Raw genomic sequence first — 19,355 nt, 5'->3', positions numbered from 1 at the left:
GACCACAACATCTGGGAATAATGAAAACACAAGATTAATTTATGCCTTACCTCATCATACAATGTACCATTGACATCTGCACCATAGATTGGTGGGTTAAAGGTGAGATTTTTCCAATATTTGCGCTCCAGATCATCGAAGTCTGAATAGCGAGGGGTGCAGTATCTTAAAGAGGAACATAATTAACAGTCAAAAAAAATTGAATAATTGAATTTGGTTGAGAAGTGAGTTAAGCTTGATTTCTAGAGTTTGTCAACTCAACTGTAGAGCAGGAATAGCACATTTCAAATATTTATTTTGAATTCTTAGCGCTGGTGAATCCAGATAAATTATTCTCTCCTCCCAGGTTTTTAAGCTCGTACCCCATTAAAAAAGTAACATTAGGAGCAATAAAATCATAGAAACTTCAGCAATAGCTTTAACAGTACTTACCCAATAAATCTACTTAGAAATTAATATAATTAATGATGTTTTCATTCTTAAAATTAAAGAAATGGAGTACTAATTTTACATTAATTAGAAGTGTACTACACATCTTTAACCCTTTCCCCAAAACTCTTCAAATTTCTTACTCAGAGTCATAGAGCTTTACAGCATGGAAATAGGCCCTTTGGCTCAACTTGTCCATGTTGCCCCTTTTTTTAAACCCCTAAGCTAGTCCCAACTGCCCACATTTGACCCATATCCCTTTATACCCATCTTGACCATTAACTTTCTAAACGCTTTTTAAAAGACAAAATTGTACATGCTTCTACTACCACCTCTGGCAGCTTGTTCCAGACAATCACCACCTTGTGTGAAAAAAAAATTGCCCTTCTGGACCCTTGATGTATTGCTCCCCTCTCACCTCAAACCTATGCTCTCTAGTTTCAGATTCCCCTACTTTTGGGAAAAGGTATTGACTTATCTAGCTGATCCGTGCCCCTCATTATTTTATATACTTCTACAAGATCACCCCTCAGCTTCCAAAGCTCCAGAAAAAAAAAGTCCCAGTTTATCCAGTCTCCCCTTATAACTCAAACCATCAAGTCCTGGTAGCATCCTAGTAAATCTCTTCTGCACTCTCTCTAGTTTAAATCTTTCTATAACCTTTCTATAATAGGATGACCAGAACTGTACACAATATTCCAAGTATGGCCTCACCAATGACTTGTACTTCAACAAGACATCCCAACTCTGTATTCAATGTTCTGACCAATGAAACTAAGCATGCTGAATGCCTTCTTCACCACTCTGTCCACCTGTGACTTCACTTTCAAGGAGCTATGAACCTGTACTCCAAGGTTCACAGCTCTCCAATGCCTTACCATTAATTAAGTCCTGTCGTGGTTTAATCTATCAAAATGCTGCACCTTGGATTTACCTAAGTTAAATGCTCTCCCTTTGCCTCTGCTGCCACTACCCATGTTAGAGATGGAACCAACAATTTAATAAGCCAGACTGTCTAAAAACATACTCCAGATTGCGTAATGAGGCAATTAAATTTCAAGGCCAGGACAAAACTAGATTAACACGAGCATCAAACCACAAAGCCACTGTATACCGTGCAAGCAGCTTGGCTGTATTCAAATAATATCAACTCCAGGACTTTTATCACTAAGGCTAGACTCAATTGGTGTTGCTTTAACTCGCTTCAAGTCTAGAGGTGCAGCAAATTCGAGCACTTCGTGAATTTGAGATCTTTGAACAAAATTCCTTATTCTAGTCTGAATTTTTTCCACATAAATGTTTTGACATTCCATTGTCAAGCTTTCGAATTTCACGAAAAGATAGTAAAATCTCCTATTTCAGCTAAAGAGATCTGACTGCAGAGATTATCTCCATCCTTTGTTAGTCAAGAAACCACATGTATTTTTACATGATCCTATCTCATAATACTGCCTCAGGGAATTCATTTTCACTCTAGGTGTTATGCTTAGAAGTATCTTTAGATGCTATTTGTTTATTATACAATGTATGTTTAATGGAACATTAACATTCTACAATGCACAAAAACAATACTATTGGGAAGAATCTATGTATGAACCTGCTACCCAATATATGACATTTCTTGTTACTGTTTCATGGACGTGGGAATCACTGGCAAAGCCAGCATTTGTTCCCTATCCCTATTTGCCACAACTGAGTAGCTTGCTAGGTAATTTCAGAGGTCAGCTCAGAGTCAACCACATTGCTGGGTAAAGTTTGACTGGGTAAGACAACAGATTCCCTACAAGGATATTGTGACCGATTGGGCTTTTATGGCAATTGACAATGGTTGCATGGTCACCATTTCTGAAATTAGCTTTTAATTTCAGATTTATTAATTAATTGCATTTCAATTCCACCAGCTCCCATGATGGGATTTGAACCTATGCCCCCAGAACATCAACCTGGATCTCTGGATTACTAGTTCAGTGACGTTACCACAACTTCATCTCCCCAGTCCATTTTATGAGAGTGCATTAACTGAGGAGACAATTAGCAGAATGGAAAACCAGCTGGCTCCAAAACAGGAAAGAATGCCTTGGGGTTAAAAGAACTTGGTGACAAAAATCAGGAAGTGGTGGTCAGGATTGGTACTGGGACCACTGCTGTTTATCATGTGCGCAAATGATCTGAGCTCAGAAATTGGAAATACAATTTCAAAATTTGCAGACAACAATGTTAGTTAAATATGATTAATGTAGAGGAATATTGCAAATATAAGAAAAACAACTCAACTGCAAATGGCAAATCAATATTAACATAAATGAAGTGTGAGGTGGTGCAATTTTAGTAGGAGGAACAAGGTGGCCAATACTTCTCAGAGGAATGGGGTAAAGGAGCCTAGGAACGTAAGGGTATGCACTCACAGGTTAAAGTAGCAATCCAAACAAAGCACTGGAGTTTGTTTCTAAAGGAGCAGAATTTAAAAATGGGAAGTTACAGTAAACTGACTACACTGAAGACTGCTGTATGGTGCTGAACTCCACATTACAAAAAGGAGACAGAAACACAGATGAAAGGACAAACAGATTCACAAAGATGATACTAGAATTCAAGAAGTTACAATGATCTAGCAGCTGAATAGGTTATGACTTTTTTTTTAGAAGGGAACAGGCTGGGACTTTAAACCATCAATGGGTTGGCAGAGCAGACATACAGAAGCCGTACTTGTAGGCGAATCAAAAATTACAGACCACGAGTACAAAATGGTCACTTACAAAAATAAAAAAGATGACAGGAGAAACACAGTTGTTAAAATGTAGAACTTGCTATCACTGAGTAATTGAGGAAACTACAACAGATGCCTTTAAGGGAAGTTAGGTTACATACCTGGGGGAAAGAAAGGAGGATTTTCAGATAGGATTAAATGAAAGACGGTAGGGTGAAGGTTGTGAGGAGCATAAATACCAAGCCAGTTGAACCAAATGGCCTGTTTCTGTGGTGCAAATACTATTCAATCATTTTCTCTGTTTGCTACCTTCCCACCTGTGAAAGTCACCTCAACTACTGGCTGCTTTCCTGTTCATTACTGACACGCTAAAGCACTCAATAATAAGCTAATACTATGATTTGATGTACCACTCACAGCTGCAGTTTTAAGTTGGAAACTCAATTATGACGCCAAATGAAGTGCCTGAAACTAGATACCTGAGAAACCTCAAAAACACATTCTGGACCCTACTAAGAAAAGTTGTTAGTCAAATTGTATAATATTAAACTAAAACCAACACACTGATTTTATTAAATCTACTGTGACAAGCAGCAACTGAAAAGGGTTTCCTTACTTATCACTGTTGGCAATTTTTCGGAATTCGCGTACAGTGATTGGCTTCTTCTGGATGTTGTACTGTGTGAAGAGGCCTGATTGGCCCGTTACCACCTGCTGAATAGGAGCTGGAATCACCAGGTCATCAATGACATCATAGCTCTTACAAGGCTTCCATTCCTTTGGAGGGACAACCTGTTGGGGACAAGGAAAATTAGCCAGGTAAAGTTACAACTCTTCAAAATGTTTGTTTCAAACAAAAATGTAGTGTTTTGTGCAACACAACTTTTTAAGAAATAGGTCACCAGAGTCAACAGGATTGCAATATACTAGATGTCCTGTGGCTTTGCTCATTGTGCTCCTGACAAGGATGTTATGATATGCAGCTGTTAATTTTAGCCATGTCTTTAAGGTCATAACTGATCTTGACAGTGCAAAAGGAGCTATATGTACCTGGAAATGCCAATCTAGAGCATAGGTGGGACTTAATGCCAGCTGCATTTAGCATTAATATGCTTTTAAAATGCCTATACTCCCACATGGACATCAAGTACAGCGTAATAGGTGTCCAAGATTTTCACTCGAACAGCAATGTGTGATCTGGACACAAAGATCCTTATCAACAAACCTTAGGAATACCATCAGTTATTTATCCCGATCGCCTTTCCAAATTATTCCACTGAAGGCACATTAATTAGCTATTCCCAATACAGCATGGAATGCTTCATGCTACATGCATCCATTTGGAATCTTGGAATTCCAATATTGTGAACTGCTCCTTCACAAAATGAGTTTAATTGACACATATGAGATTTGAATACAACAAAGCTCATTAAATAGAGCCTCGAGGCTTGAAAAACAAGGTTAAAAAACTTTTCAGAATCTGAAAAGCTACAGGAAACAATTTTTAAAAAGAATGAGCAATTTTTCGTTTCTGGGAGGAAATCCGTATATTGAGCTCTCTTCACATTCCCCAGCTACTTGGGAACTGAGCAACAGCTACTGAGGAAACTACTTTTCCTCTTAATTGCCTCAATGAACCACTCAGTTCCAGGGTAATTAGGGATGAGCAACAAATACTGGCCTTGCCAACGATGCCCACCTCCCAATGAATAAAAAAAATTTGGCGAGAAAATAACTTTTAGATAATTGCTGATATACACATTGCCCATTCAAATTAAATGCACCATGTGTCACGGTAGCAAGTCATTCAAATCAGGTACATTGACAAACTTAACCTCAGGCAATGTTACCCAAGTGATACTTCAGGTGGCTCAGCAACTCTAGGTAGCTGGAGGTAGTGGGTGGGCAATGAAGATTAATAGCTATGGTTCTTGATCAGAATAGGGCAATCCTTGGTTCAAATGCATTGTATAAACTTGTGTCTCATATATAACACTTTCTCGGTAAAATAGCCCATTCATTTGAATGAACTAATAAATAATGGCCACTTATTCATTCACAGGATGTGGGCTTAGTGTTCATCCCTAGTCGTCCTGAGGTCATGGTGAGCTGCCTTCTTAAACCACAGCAGTCAATGTGGTGTGAAAACACGCACACAGCACTGTTAAGTAGGGTATTGCAGGACCTTGACCCAGCAACGATGAAGAAAAAGCAACATGTCGCAACATTGGAATGTTTACAAATTGGAGGGGAAGTTGCATGGTGTTCCCATGCATCTGCTGCCATTGTATAGTAAAGAGGAGGAGGATTTGGGAGGTAGTTATGAAGAACTCTTGATGAATTGCTGCAGCACATCTTGTAGATAGTAAACACTGCAGCTAGATTGCAGCAGTGATAGAGAAAGTGGATGTTTAAGATGATGGATGGGTGCTACTTTGCACTGGATGGTGTTAAGTTTTCTAGAATTGTTGAGCCTGCACTCTTCCAGACAAATAGGAAGACTTCCATCACACTCCTGACTGTTACTTTGCAGGTATTCAGGCTCAGGAGAACCCAAGTGGCTAATAACTCGCCACTTAATATCCAACTTCTGGACAACTCTTGTAACCACAATGTGTGTATGGCTGGTCCAGTCAAGTTTTTGGTCAACAGTCAGCACGAGTCATCAACTTATAAAAAGATTTAAGAAGAACAAACTAGAGAAACAAAAGAAAAAACATTCAAAAATAACATGAGTACCAAGAGTTCATCATAAATTGCTTAAATGGTAATGACTGCCGCTTTGACCCTCTGTACACATTACCATGATAGTTGAAATGGGATGGCAAAGGCATATTGGTATTCTTGCTAGATTAGTAATCCAGAGACTCAGGGCAATGCTCTAGGGACCTGCGTTTGAATCTCACCGCAGAAGATGGTGAAATTTAAATTCAATAAAAATCTGGAATCAAAAGTCTAATGATGACCATGAAACCATTATTGAAAAAACCAATATAGTTCACTAATGTCTTTTAGAGAAGATGATCTGTCATCCTTCCCTGGTCTGGCACATGACGTGGATATGCTGGCGTTGGACTGGGGTAAACACAGTAAAAAGTCTGACAACACCAGGTTTCAGTACAACCGATTTATTTGATAGTAAATTCACTAGCTTTCGGGTTAGCCCCTTCGTCAGGTGAATGGAGAGAATGGAGGTGTCTGAGGCCAGAACTCTCCATTCACCTGACGAAGGGGCTAACCTGAAAGCTAGTGAATTTACTATCAAATAAATCGGTTGGACTGAAACCTGGTGTTGTCAGACTTTTTACTGGCACATGACCCCAGATACACAGCAACGTGGCTGCCTCTTATATCTCTCAGGGACGTGCAATAAATGCGGGCCCAGCCAGCGATGCCCAAATCCCGTGAACAAATTTAAAAAAAGCTTTAACAGTACAGAAAGTGCAGCATGTAGCTTAAGCAAACAATAAGGAAAGCAAAGAGAGGATATGAGAAGGCTCTGGCTGATAAAAGTAGGGAAAATCCGAAGACATTCTACAAGTATACCACTAGGAAGAGGATAACAAGGGAAAGAGTAAGGCCCATTAAGGACCAAGAGGCCAATCTGTGGGTGGAACCAGAAGATATTGGTAGAGTGTTCAATAAATGCTTCACATCCGTTTTCACCAAAGAGAACAAGGACGAAGATATGGAATTTAGGAAGCGAAACTGCAAGATTCTTGAGCAAATTGACAGAAGCAAGGACAAGTTGTTGGAATGATGGCAGGTTCAAAAGTGGATAAATCTCCAGGCCCAAATGAATTGTGTCCCAGGATGCTGTGAGAGGCAAAGGAGGAGACTGCAGGGGCTCTGACCAAATTTTTAATTCCTCTCTGGCCACAGGGAAGGTGCCAGATGACTGGAGAACAACTAATGTGGTTCTGCTTTTTAAGAAGGATCGTAGAGCTAAGCCAGGGAACTACAGATTAGTGAATCTCACATCAGTGGTAGAGGAACTATTGGAGAAATGTCTGAAGGAGAGCATCCATCTCCACTTGGAGAGGCAAAGCTTGATCAGGGACAGTCAGCATAGCTTTGACAGAGGGAGGTCATGCCTATTAAATTTGATTGAATTTTTTGAGGTGGTGACCAGGTGTGTAGATGAAGATAGTCAGTTGATGTAGTTTATATGGATTTCAGCCAAGCATTTGATAAGGTCCCACTTAAAAAAAGGCAAATGCAATGGGATAGGGAGTAATATGATGAAGCAGATGCAAAATTGGCTCAGTTCTAGGAGACAGAGGGTGATGACAGAAGGCTGCTTTAGTGACTGGAAGCCAGTGCCCAGTGGCATACCACAGATTTGTGCTGGGTCTCCTATTACATCATTTATAAGAATGACATAGGTGACTTCTATGTGGGGCAGGATTAGTAAGTTTGTGGATGACAAAAGGATAGGCTGGGTGGTTAACAGGCTGAGTGTCCTGGGCTACAAGAAGAAACAGACGGAAAGATCAAATGGGAAGATAATGGCAGAAGGACTTTACGCGTCAAACTGTGAGGTGATACACTTTGGAAGGAGTAATTTGTCAAGGAAGTATTCAATGAACAGCATGATACTAAGAAGTTCTGTGGTCCAAAGGGACCTTGGCGTGTTTGTCCATAGATCTCTGAAGGCAGAAGGGCATCTAAGCAGAGTGGTGAAAAAAGCATATGGGATACTTGCCTTTATCAATCAAGGCATTGATTACAAAAGCAGGGAAGTCATGCTGAAGTTGTACAGAACTTTGGCGAGGCCACACTAAATTGTGCACAATTGTGGTCACCATATTACAGAAAGAATACGAATGCACTGGAGGGGATGCAGGGGAGATTCATCAGAGTGCTGTCTGGGATGGAACATTTAAGTTATCAAGACAGGTTGGATAAGCTTGGGTTGTTTTTGTTGCAGAGAAGACAGAGGGGCGATCTGATCGAGGTGTACAAGATTATGAGGGGCTTGTACAGAGCTGATAAGCAGCAGCTGTTCCCCTTAGTTGAAGGGTCAGTCAGAAGGGGGCACAGATTCAAGGTGAAGGGTAGGAGGTTTAGTGGGAATGTGGTGACAATGTGGAATGTGCTGCCTGGGAGGATGGTAGAGGCAAATTACCTCATTCTTTAAGAACTACCTGGATGAGCACAAGTGCTGGTAAATGGATTAGGTGGGGTGTTCGTCACATGTTGGTGCAAACTTGATGGTTCAAAGGGACTCTTCCGCACTGTATGATTTTGTGATTCTAACTGATGAGATTCAGGATGTTTGAGTTTAATTTCATAAATCAACTAAATGCTTAATTCACCATATTGCTTAGTTTCAAAATATTAAACAGTAACAAAACTATTGCAGTATTAGTAATGATGGCACATTTTGAAAAACTTTTTATAAAATAGTTGATCAAACTGGAGACATATCAAAATTGAAAAATGGCAAGTTCTGATATTTCATTTAAAATAGTTTTGCATGTCATCCTTGTTGGTGTTGCTAAATAATGCTGGATTTGTTTGGGTGTGCATTATAAAATTATATCACAAAGATCTATTCTGGGGGTTGGTGAGGCATCACAAAGATCTATTCTGGGGGTTGGTGAGGTGGCAGTTAACCATGGTGTAAAACCTCCAAGATGCAACTGTATTGTGTGTTAACAGGTCACAGGCAGCTGTAACGATGGCACTAAGAACTAGGAGCAGGAATGGACCATTTGGCCCCTCGAGCCTGCTCAGTCATTCAACAGATTACGGCTGGTCTGACTGTGGCTTCAACTCCACTTTCCTGCCATACCACCCATAACCCTCAACTTCCTTGTCAATCAAAAATTTGTCCAACTCAACCATGAATATATTCATTACCCCAGAGAGCAGTGGAGTTTGGGTCAGAGGATTCTACATACTAATTTCCCTCAAAGAAATTCCTCCTCATTTCCACCTTAAATGGGACATCCCTTATTTTGAAACTATGCCCCTGAATTCGAGGCTTCTCATAACAGCATTTCAGCATCAACCTTGTCCTCTTTTAAGGTCAAACAAAATAAACAAACTCAAATTAAACTGGAACAAAATAAAAGGGACAGCTCCCCAAAAGGAAGGGGAACAGCCCAAACAAATACAAAAGTACAAAGGAAACTTAAGACACATCAAATCAAACTGTGATTGTCGGGGTCTATAACGCACCTCAGCCCCTGCGGTGCCCAATGGGCACGAAATGTGTCGACTGTGCCCGTGGCCACCACATGCTCCCTCTCCAGGGACACCTGGCCGCGAACGTAGCCGCGGTAGAGGGGAAGCCCCATCAAAACTTTACGTTTCAGTAAGATCGTGTCTCATTCCTCTAAATTCCAATAAGTACAGGCCCGACCTGTTAAACCCTTTCTCATAAGACCAACCTTCATCCCAAGGAATGGGGGCAACACAGTGGCACAGTGGTTAGCCACACAGCGCAAAAGACCCAGGTTTGATTCCCACATGGGTCACTGTCTATACGGAGGGTTTACTCATTCTCCCCATGTCTGTGTAGGTTTCCTCCCACAGTCCGAAAGACGTGCTGGTTAGGTGCATTGGCCATGCTAAATTCTCCCTCAGTGTAACCGAACAGAGTGTGGCAACTAGGGGATTTTCACTGTAACTTTGTTGCAGTGTTAATGCATGTCTACTTGCGACACTAATAAATAAACTTTGAAGTATTAAACTTGCGAACCTACGCAGAGTTGCCTCTAATGCTAGTATTTTCCTCCTTAAATTAGAAAGCAAACACTGCAGGTAGTACTGTAGGTTTAACCTTGCAGGGAACATAGAGATTTGTTTTCAGATGCCTACATTTTATGAGACAACTAAATACTATTATTTACATCTGATGCTTAACAGAAGTTATATATAATTGTGAAAATAAATGCGACAGGTGACATAAAAATAGCTTACAAAATAATATACAAGACAGTAAAGTGAATGACACTGAACAATAGAAGTGACAAGATTTACAAATAATAACTGCACGTGATGGAAAAGGAGGGATGGTGAAGAATTGAACAAGCTTTTAACTAGATAACCCAACAATTGATAAGTTTATTATTGGCTTCTCAGGGTTGCTACCGAACTGTGGACACTCAGGCTTTACTGTGTCAGGTCAGATGTTAACTGAACATATTTGACTGCGCATTTTATTCATAGTAGGAAACAGTAGCAGGTTTTATATGTTGATCAGTATTATTTCAAATTCAGACTCCCAATAAATGAATAAATTAAATCACTTGGAGTGAAATGCCAACCACTGGAGCCTCAGTCCAATATGTGGGCTGATACCATCAGTTTTACACTGCCTTCCACACAAATCCAACAATTCAGCCCAGGCCCCCACATTCCCTTTGTCCTTTCTCTCCTCTAACTCATTCTTGCATCTTGTTGCTGAAAGATCACTGCAGTCAGCGAATCACATCTGGACACAGCAATCACAAAAACTCAAATCTGTTCCCTGTGTCACAAGCCTCATAACTTGGGATAATAGTGTTTGGGAACTGGAAACTCAGTAGAAGTCATTACCCAAAAATAAAACAATATAAATGTGCATTTGTCAGGTTAGAATCATAGAATCTCAGATTCTGTTTCTGGCGCAAACCCAATCCCACTCTATCCCCATAACCCCATGTATTTACCCTGCTAATCCCCCTTTACCTTTGCGAGTCCAGGACGGTGGGCCCCTTGTGACTCTATGTACGCAATATAACGGCTGAAATTTCTGAACTCCTCCATTGTAGGATAAAAAGTCATTATCCGAGAACCGGGATTGGGCATTCCAGAATCTGACGCCATGATTATCAAATTCAATCACCTGCAATGCAAATGTTTACACAAATTGATATTTTGCAACCCAAGATGCATTTTAAAAATATTAATAAGGACCATGCAATAAAATGACCAGGAGCATTTCAAGGCAAGGTTTCCCTCATCAGTGTATACCAAATTATAGCAAGGTGTTCCACTAGTACAGGACCCATAAAATTGATGGAAGTCCAAGCACAACATTGATTGTATAATTCAGACAGCGAATCAGTGCATTGTTTGGAAATTATATATACATATCTGATCACTCTCAAGGAGGGAGCCACGGATAACAGACACGCGGGGAATATCAGATTTCCGGAAGAAATTAAAAGAATACGTTAATAATTTACTGGAGATTCTTCGCTAATATAAAGATCAAAGCAAAAATTAATTCAATGCACTGTCAAAAGTACCGCAATGGTTAAAAGAAAAATTTAAACTTTGTGCGATTCTTAAGCAAAGAAAACTAGAAACAATCAAAAAGAAAACATTGTGGCAGGATGTAAATTGCAAACCAAGTTTCCATTTGACAGAAAACAGGAATGCAGATAGTGTCAACCAGGGAGCTGATCCAGCCTGACTGACTGCAATGGAGGAGGTGTAGAACCTGATCCCGGAGAGAAAGGTTAGAGCCCGAACCCTGGAGAGAGGTGGGGCGGATTGAAGCCCGATGTGGGGGGGGGGTTAAACCCTGACCCCGGGAAACTGGGGGGGAGGGGGGTTAAACCCTGACCCCGGGAAACCGGGGGGGAGGGGGGTTAAACCCTGACCCCGGGAAACCGGGGGGGAGGGGGGTTAAACCCTGACCCCGGGAAACCGGGGGGGGGGGGGGGGGGTTAAACCCTGACCCCGGGAAACCGGGGGGGGAGGGGGGTTAAACCCTGACCCCGGGAAACCAGGGGGGAGGGGGGTTAAACCCTGACCCCGGGAAACCGGGGGGGGTGGGGAGGGGGGTTAAACCCTGACCCCGGGAAACCGGGGGCGAGGGGGGTTAAACCCTGACCCCGGGAAACCGGGGGGGGTGGGGAGGGGGGTTAAACCCTGACCCCGGGAAACCGGGGGCGAGGGGGGTTAAACCCTGACCCCGGGAAACCGGGGGGGGAGGGGGGTTAAACCCTGACCCCGGGAAACCGGGGGGGGGGAGTTAAACCCTGACCCCGGGAAACCGGGGGGGGGGGGGGGGGGGGGGGGTTAAACCCTGACCCCGGGAAACAGGGGGGTTAAACCCTGACCCCAGGAAAGGGGGGGGTTAAACCCTGACCCCAGGAAAGGGGGGGGGGGTTAAACCCTGACCCCAGGAAAGGGGGGGGGGGGGTTAAACCCTGACCCCAGGAAAGGGGGGGGGGGGGGGGGAGAATTGCTTCTCCCTTTGTCTCCGGGCCGCTCTCTCACCCCCCCGCCCCGCAGCCGCTTTCATTTTCACTTTCCACCCACTCCGGGATTGTAACCCCTCCGCTTCGTCTTCCAGCTTCCCATCGCCGCTCGAGCCGCAGCTCTGCGGACGGCCGGGTCTGGGCCGAGGCCGGGGGAAGCATCCTCCAGGCGGGTTGCTCTTTAAATCGCTGCCCTAATTCCCTTTGTGGCCGCTGGGGGAAGAGGGAGGGGGTGGGGACGGGGCCCGCGCTCTCTCTCTCCATTGTTTGACGAAAGCTGTCACCTGGGCCCGGCCGGCACCTCCCTTACTCTCTCCCCGGGAATTGGCGACAGTGTCCTGGTGAACAGCCCGGGCCTGCCCTGTACCGCACCCTCGGGCCCGGACTCGGTAGCCAGCGGCCGACCGAGCACCTCAACCAAAGCCCGACTCCCCACCTCCGGCCCCGCCTCTCCTATTGGACAACCCGGTACACAGCACCTCACAACAAGGCCGCTCCATCCATCCGATTGGCCGATCGGCCTGCCACTCACAGCCCAACGGCCAATCAGCCTGTCACTCACAGGCCCATCGGCCAATCGGCCTGTCACTCACAGGCCCATTGGCCAATCGGCCTGTCATTCACACGCCACTGGCCAATCAGCCTGTCACTCACTGCCCATTGGCCAATCGGCCTGTCGTTCAATGCCTATTGGCCAATCGGCCAGTCGTTCAATGCCCATTGGCCAATCGGTCCGTCACTCACAGCCCATTGTTCCACTAAGTTCAATCGTTGCGAGTTACCACAACCGGAAATCAACAGTAACCCGATAATAACAGTGGAGAAGCGGGGGTGATGGCGGGAGACCGACCTCAGAGTCCCTTAAACCCCTCCACACGCTCTGTGGGGACCGATTGTTCCCCTCACTCCCAAGCGGCGCCTCCCGTCTGCATCTGTTCAAAAAATGACATTTCCACCCGCCCCTTTCCAACTAACCCCAGCCAATCAGGACCCCGTGCTCGGATACCAGCCAATCAGCGTCCCGATCCCCCAAGGCAGGAACCGCCACAGGCCAATCAGAGCACGCTCTCCAATTCCAACCAATCAGAGCCCCGCTCCCCGATTCCAACCAATCAGATCCTTGGAATACCACTACCAGCCAATCAAAATTAGGCCTGTCCGACAGTATCCAATCAGCCCCAGCCCGATTCTCCTTGAACAGCCAATCAGCACTTGGTTCTCCGCTACCAACCAATCAGGGAACAACCCCCACAAACCAACTGCTGCCAATCAGCAGCTTGTATGAACCAACAAGCTCTGTGGAGCTGTTCACAGAGCAAACAACTGAGGAGAAACTGAGACACAAACAGATAACAGTACAGAGGGATAAAACCTTCCTCAATCAGATAAGTGTCTTGAAGTTGGAAGGGGAGACACAGTGCTTAAGTGAAGCAATTCCAGAGTTTAGGGTCTCACTTCGGCAAAGTTCTGACAAAGGATCATCTGGACTCAAAAATTGGTCCCAGGCACTGTGAGACGGCAGTACTCAGTACTTTGGTTACAGTAAGAAATCTCACAACACCAGGTTAAAGTCCAATAGGTTTAATTTGGTAGCACAAGCTTTTAGAGCACTGCTCCTTCATCAGGTGAGTGACTCCTTCTTCACTTGCTCCGAAAGCTTCTGCTACCAAATAAACCTGTTGGATCTTAATCTGGTGTTGTGAGACTTCCTACTGCGCCCACCCCAGTCCAACACCATATTTTGGTTACATATTGGAAATATGACACTATCTGTCAATGCTGACAATATTTTGTCCATTCAAATGTCTTTCCCCATCTAAATCTATTATCATAACCTGTTAGTCATTCTTACAGATGCACCATAGGAAGCATTCTTTTTAGTTGTATCACAGCTTGGTATGGGTTCTGCTCTGCCGAAGGCCACAAGAAACTACAAAAGGTCGTGAATGTAGCCAATCTATCACACAAACCACCCTCCCATCCATTGACTCTGTCGACACTGCTGCCTCAGCAGAGCAGCCAGCTTAATTAAAGATCCACGCACCCCGGACATTCTCTCTTCCACTTTCTTCTGTCGGGAAAAAGATACCAAAGTCTAAGGTGACGTACCAACCGACTCAAGAACAGCTTCTAGAACAGCTTCTTCCCTGCCGCTGTCAGCTTCTAAATGGACCAACCTCACATTAAGCTGTGACTATAACACCACATTTTGCACTCTCTCCTTTCCTTCTCTATGGGTGGTATGCTTTGTCTGTATAGAGCACAAAAAACAATACTTTTCGCTGTATGTTAATACATGTGACAACAAATCAAATAATTTCCCCATCACATGAAGGGAATATGGCCAGGGTACCAAACTTGTCAGAGAGTCGGTGCAGTCTTGATGGGCCGAATGGCCTCATCTACACAGTAGGGATTCTATGCTCATCTAGCTTATCCTTAGATGCATCTATGCTGTACCAATCACTAACCACTACTTATGGTGGCAAGCTTCACATTCCTACCACTGAGCGAAGTTTCTTCCCTGTTCAATTTATTGGTGACTGATTGGTGACCTTGCACTGATTGCCTCTGGTTACGTGCTTCCCCACAGAAAGAAAATTTCACTCTATCCATTCTATTAAAACTTTTAAAGATCTTTATTAGGTCACCACTCAGCCTTCTTAGGGTCCCAGACTATCAATCCATTCCTCGTGTGCGTACCCATACATTTCAGGAATCATGCTTAAAATTCTTCCTCTCTGTACCCTCTTCTATGCCTTTTGTATTTTTGGCAACCAGAACTGTATGTGGTCTTACCAAGGTTTGACACAGACTTAGCAAAATTTCTGATAATAATTTTTCAACTTTTCAATTCTATCCACATAGAAATAAAGCTTACTGTTTGATTTGCTTTCTTCATGGCCTTGCTAAATGGTGGTGCAACTCTCAATGATTGGTATATTTATCCTCCAAGACCTTGTTCCTGTACGCCAACTAGGCTTGCAACTTTTAAATAATAAGTGACTTCCTGTTCTTCCTATCAAAATGTACTACCTCATGTTTATTTTTGTTGCAAGTAATTTGCCAATTATTTGCCCATTCAACCTGCTCTGCAATTGGGAGTCATTCTCAAATTTGGAAATTATATTTTTCATCCCAAGGTACAAATTGTTAATGTAAATTATGAACAACAGTGGTCTCAGCGCTGATCTTCATGGAACACAGTTTCCCGTCATCTGGTACCCTCAACAACAACCTAAGTACTCCCTCGCTCTGGTATCTGACTTAAAACCAACTAGTAATGCATTCTGCCACTTGTTCTCCAATATCTTGGAGGATTGAGAGGTTGGAGGAGATTAGGGATAGGAAAGGCCAAGGAGGGATTTGAAAACGAGGGTTAGAACTTTAAAGCCAAGACAATGCTTGCCCGGGTGCCAGCAAAAGTGAGCACAGGTGATAATTTGTGCCAAGTCCCATTCAGTTAAGACATAGGGAGCAGACTTTTGGGTGAAGGCAAAATACTCCCTGTGCTGAAAATTTAAAATAAAACCAGAAGATACTCTTGAGGAGTCACTGGTCGTGAGGAAAGGCTAGACAGGCTAGACTGGAGTTTAGAACAGTAAGTAGCAACTTAATAGAAACATATAAGATTATGAGGGGAAATGACTGGATGGATGTAAAAAGGATGTTTTCAGAAATCACAGAAACCCTACAGTGCCGAAGGAGGCCATTCGCCCTACACTGTCTGCACCAACTCTCTGACAGAACAGTCTGCGGTTGGGTCTGGGGGGATGGGGATTAGGTTTGGGCAGGATGGAAAGTGGGTCTGGGAGATGGGGTTGGTGTCTGGGAGGGTGGAGTTAGTGTCTGGAGATAATGTTTGGGGGGATGGCATTGGTGTCTGGGGTGAGGCGGGTGGCTGGGGATTGGGTGGGATGGATGGTGGGTCTGGGGGTGGGATGGTGTCTGGAGTGAGGTTGGGTGGATGGGGATTGGGTTTGGATGGGATGGATGGTGGGTCTGGGGTTGGGTGTGGGGAGGTAGGGTTAGTGTCGGGGTGGGGGGGGGGGGGTGAAGGTGTGTCTTGGGGGTGGGGTTGGTGTCTGAAGGGAGGTTGGGTGGATGGGATGGAGGGTGGGTCTTGTGGGTGGGGTTACTGTCTTGGGAGGGGTGGGATAGGGTCTGGGGTGAAGTTGGGTGGATGGGTCTCTCAGGCCAGGCTCTGATTGGCTATTTTGATCTTCCCTCTCCATAATGAAGACAATTGAGAATTCCAGGCCCCGCCCCCTCCCCCAGGCTGACCAATCAGCATTCACCCTGCAGCTCCGCACCCCATTAGTCTGTGCGCAGCCAATCAACATCACTTCTCCTCCAGTGACCAATCAGCAATTAGTCCGTTAGCATCGGGTGACATTTCGCCGGAATCCCCCTGTTTACACTGAATTTACCGGTTTGTTCCGGACCTCCCGGCTTATTCCGGATCTGCTCACTTCGTTCTCTCCGCAATCCCTCAACTGCCCGACGGCCCCACGAGCCTCGCTCTGTCCTCAGCCAATCAGCTCCCTTTGCGCCGACCGACCAATGGACCCTCGTTGAACATCGACCAATCAGCGAGCGGGGCTGCCCCGGCCTCAGCCAGAGGGCGGGGCCGATCCCGCCCCACTGGATCTCCACCAATCAGAAGCGACATGTGGCGACTTTTCTCCAATCAGCTCGCGGATTGCGGCTTCCATGGGCCGCGTGCCGATCCGCACATCCCCGGCCCTCGCCTGCGGGGGGGAGGAGCCGCCGCCGCCGCCCGAGCCCCCGGGGGGCGGAGCTGCTGGAGCCAGGTGAGCTACTGATGCTACTGCTGTTGCACTGACTGGCTGGCGTTGGCGCTGGCGCTGCAATAGCAGAATTCGCTATTTACAATGCCACTTTCAGTTTGCCTAAAATGCATAATAATAAAGATGGTCACTTTGATACCAGCACACATTCATTTAAGTTACTTTGTCACTTTGATTCTACAGATCTCCAACCTGCATCTCTATAACGCCTTTAACAGAGCAAGTAACAGAATCCAGCCCTACGCAGAGGATGGGATCTTAAGCTTGAGGGAAAAGGTGGGATGGAGGGAGGTTTTTGTAGCTCGAAGGGTCAAAGAATCCATAGAGTTTCACAGCATGGAAAGAGACCTTTTGGCCCATTGTGTCTATCAGCCATCAAGCACCTAGGGGTTTACAGCATGGAAATGAACCCCTTGACCCAACTTGGCTATGCTACCCTTATGCTTGAGAAAAAAGTCCAGTCTACCCAGCCTCTCCTTGTAACTCAAACAATCAAGTCCCGGTAGCATTCTAGTAAATCTTTTCTGCACTCTTTCTAGTCTAATAATATCCTTTCTATAATAGAGTGACCAGAACTGTACGTAGTATTCCAAGTGTGGACTTACCAACGTCTTGCACAACTTCAACAAGATTCCCAACTCCTGTATTCAATGTTCTGATCAATGAAACCAAGCATACTGAATGCCTTCTTCACTCTGTCCACCTGTGACTCAACTTTCAAGGAGCTATTAACCTGTATACCCAATTATGTTTGTTCCGTAACTTTAGTAAATAAAGTTCCGTAAATTTAGTCTAACGAATAAATTAGGCTTGTACTCGTTAGAGTTTAGAAGAATGAGGGGAGATCTCATTGAGACGTATAAGATGATGAATGGGATGGATAGGATAGAGGTGGAGAGACTCTTCCCGCTCAGAAAGGACAGTAGGCCTAGGGGGCACAGCCTCAAGATAAAGGGGGGGCGGTTTAGAACGGAGTTGAGGAGGAACTTCTTCACTCAAAGGGTGGTGAATCTCTGGAATTCTCTGCCCGTTGAAGCGGTGGAGGCTACCTCGCTAAATATTTTTAAGACGCGGGTTGATGGGTTTTTGATAAGAGAGGGGATTAAGGGTTATGGGGAGAGGGCGGGAATGTGGAACTGAGCCACGACAGATCAGCCATGATCTTATTGAATGGCAGGGCAGGCTCGAAGGGCTAGATGGCCTACTCCTGCTCCTATTTCTTATGTTCTTATGTTCTTATGTAACTGTCCCCAATGCCTGACCATTAACTGAATAAGTACTGACCTTGTTTGATCTACCAAAATGAATCACCTTGCATTTATCTAAATTAAACTCTGCCATTCATCAGCCCACTGGCTCAAATGATCAAGATCCCTTGCAATTCTAGATAACTGACAATTATTCCGCCATTCTTGGTGTCATCTGCAAACTTATTAACCATGGATCCTAAATTCTCCTTTAAATCATTGATATAAATACAAATAACAATGGACCCAGCACTGATCCATGAGGCACACCATTGGTCACAGGCCTCTAATTCAAGAAACAACCTTTTACAACCACTTTCCGCCATCAAGCCAATTTTGTATCCAATTGGCTACCTCACTCTGGATCCCATGAGGTTTAACCTTATGCAACAACCTATCATGCGGTACCTTATCAAAGGTTTTGCTAAAGTCCATGTAGACAACATCAACTGCACTATCCTCTTCTACCTTCTTGGTTACTCCTTCAAAAATCTCAATCAAATTCGTGAGACATGATTTCCCAGTCACAAAGCTATGCTGACTGTCCCAAATCAGTCCTTGTCTCTCTAAATGCCTGTGGTTCCTATCAGAATATCTTCCAACAACTTAGACACTGCAGATTAAAGCTAAATTCTGTGGATGCTGGAATATGGAACAAAAACAGAAAATGCCAAAAAATCTCAGCAGATCCGACAGCATCTGTGGAGAGAGAATAGAGCCAATGTTTCAAGTCTACATGGCCCTTCGTCAGAGCCCTCTGCTGAGATTTTCCAACATTTTCTGTTTTTGTACCCATTACAGATGTTAGGTTCACCGGTCTGTAGTCCCCAGACTTTTTTTGCAACTCTTCTTAAACAAAGGCACAACATTTGCCACCCTCAATCTTCAGGCACCTCACCTATGGTTATTGATGATTCAAATATCTCTGCTAGAGGACTCACAATTTCCTCCTTAGTCG

At 44.3% G+C, this 19,355-nt stretch overlaps 1 protein-coding gene across 3 annotated transcripts in view; it reads right to left on the bottom strand.

Moving 5' to 3' along the window:
- The window catches only part of kdm4aa (lysine (K)-specific demethylase 4A, genome duplicate a), a 70,109-nt gene extending 53,250 nt beyond the window's left edge, over positions 1-16,859 (bottom strand). Inside the window, exons 1-4 of one of the 3 annotated variants that reach the window (XM_080195326.1) lie at positions 16,770-16,859; positions 10,817-10,973; positions 3,753-3,928; positions 51-165 (exon numbers count right to left, since the gene is read on the bottom strand). In XM_080195326.1, the coding sequence (XP_080051452.1) occupies positions 51-165; positions 3,753-3,928; positions 10,817-10,954 (429 nt within the window). In that variant the 5' untranslated portion in view covers positions 10,955-10,973; positions 16,770-16,859. Of the gene's footprint in view, positions 1-50; positions 166-3,752; positions 3,929-10,816; positions 10,974-12,623; positions 12,777-13,189; positions 13,275-16,769 lie in introns of those variants that run through there. The other 2 variants (XM_080195325.1, XM_080195324.1) reach the window with 2 other exon arrangements.
- Between the last annotated feature and the right edge of the window lie 2,496 nt (positions 16,860-19,355).

Source organism: Carcharhinus amblyrhynchos, chromosome 9 (assembly GCF_965287045.1).
Source record: "Carcharhinus amblyrhynchos chromosome 9, sCarAmb.v2.hapA, whole genome shotgun sequence".
Taxonomy (NCBI): Eukaryota; Metazoa; Chordata; class Chondrichthyes; order Carcharhiniformes; family Carcharhinidae; genus Carcharhinus; species Carcharhinus amblyrhynchos.
The sequence above is the reverse complement of the archived record's forward strand: the minus strand, read 5'-3'. Positions and strand labels throughout refer to the sequence as shown.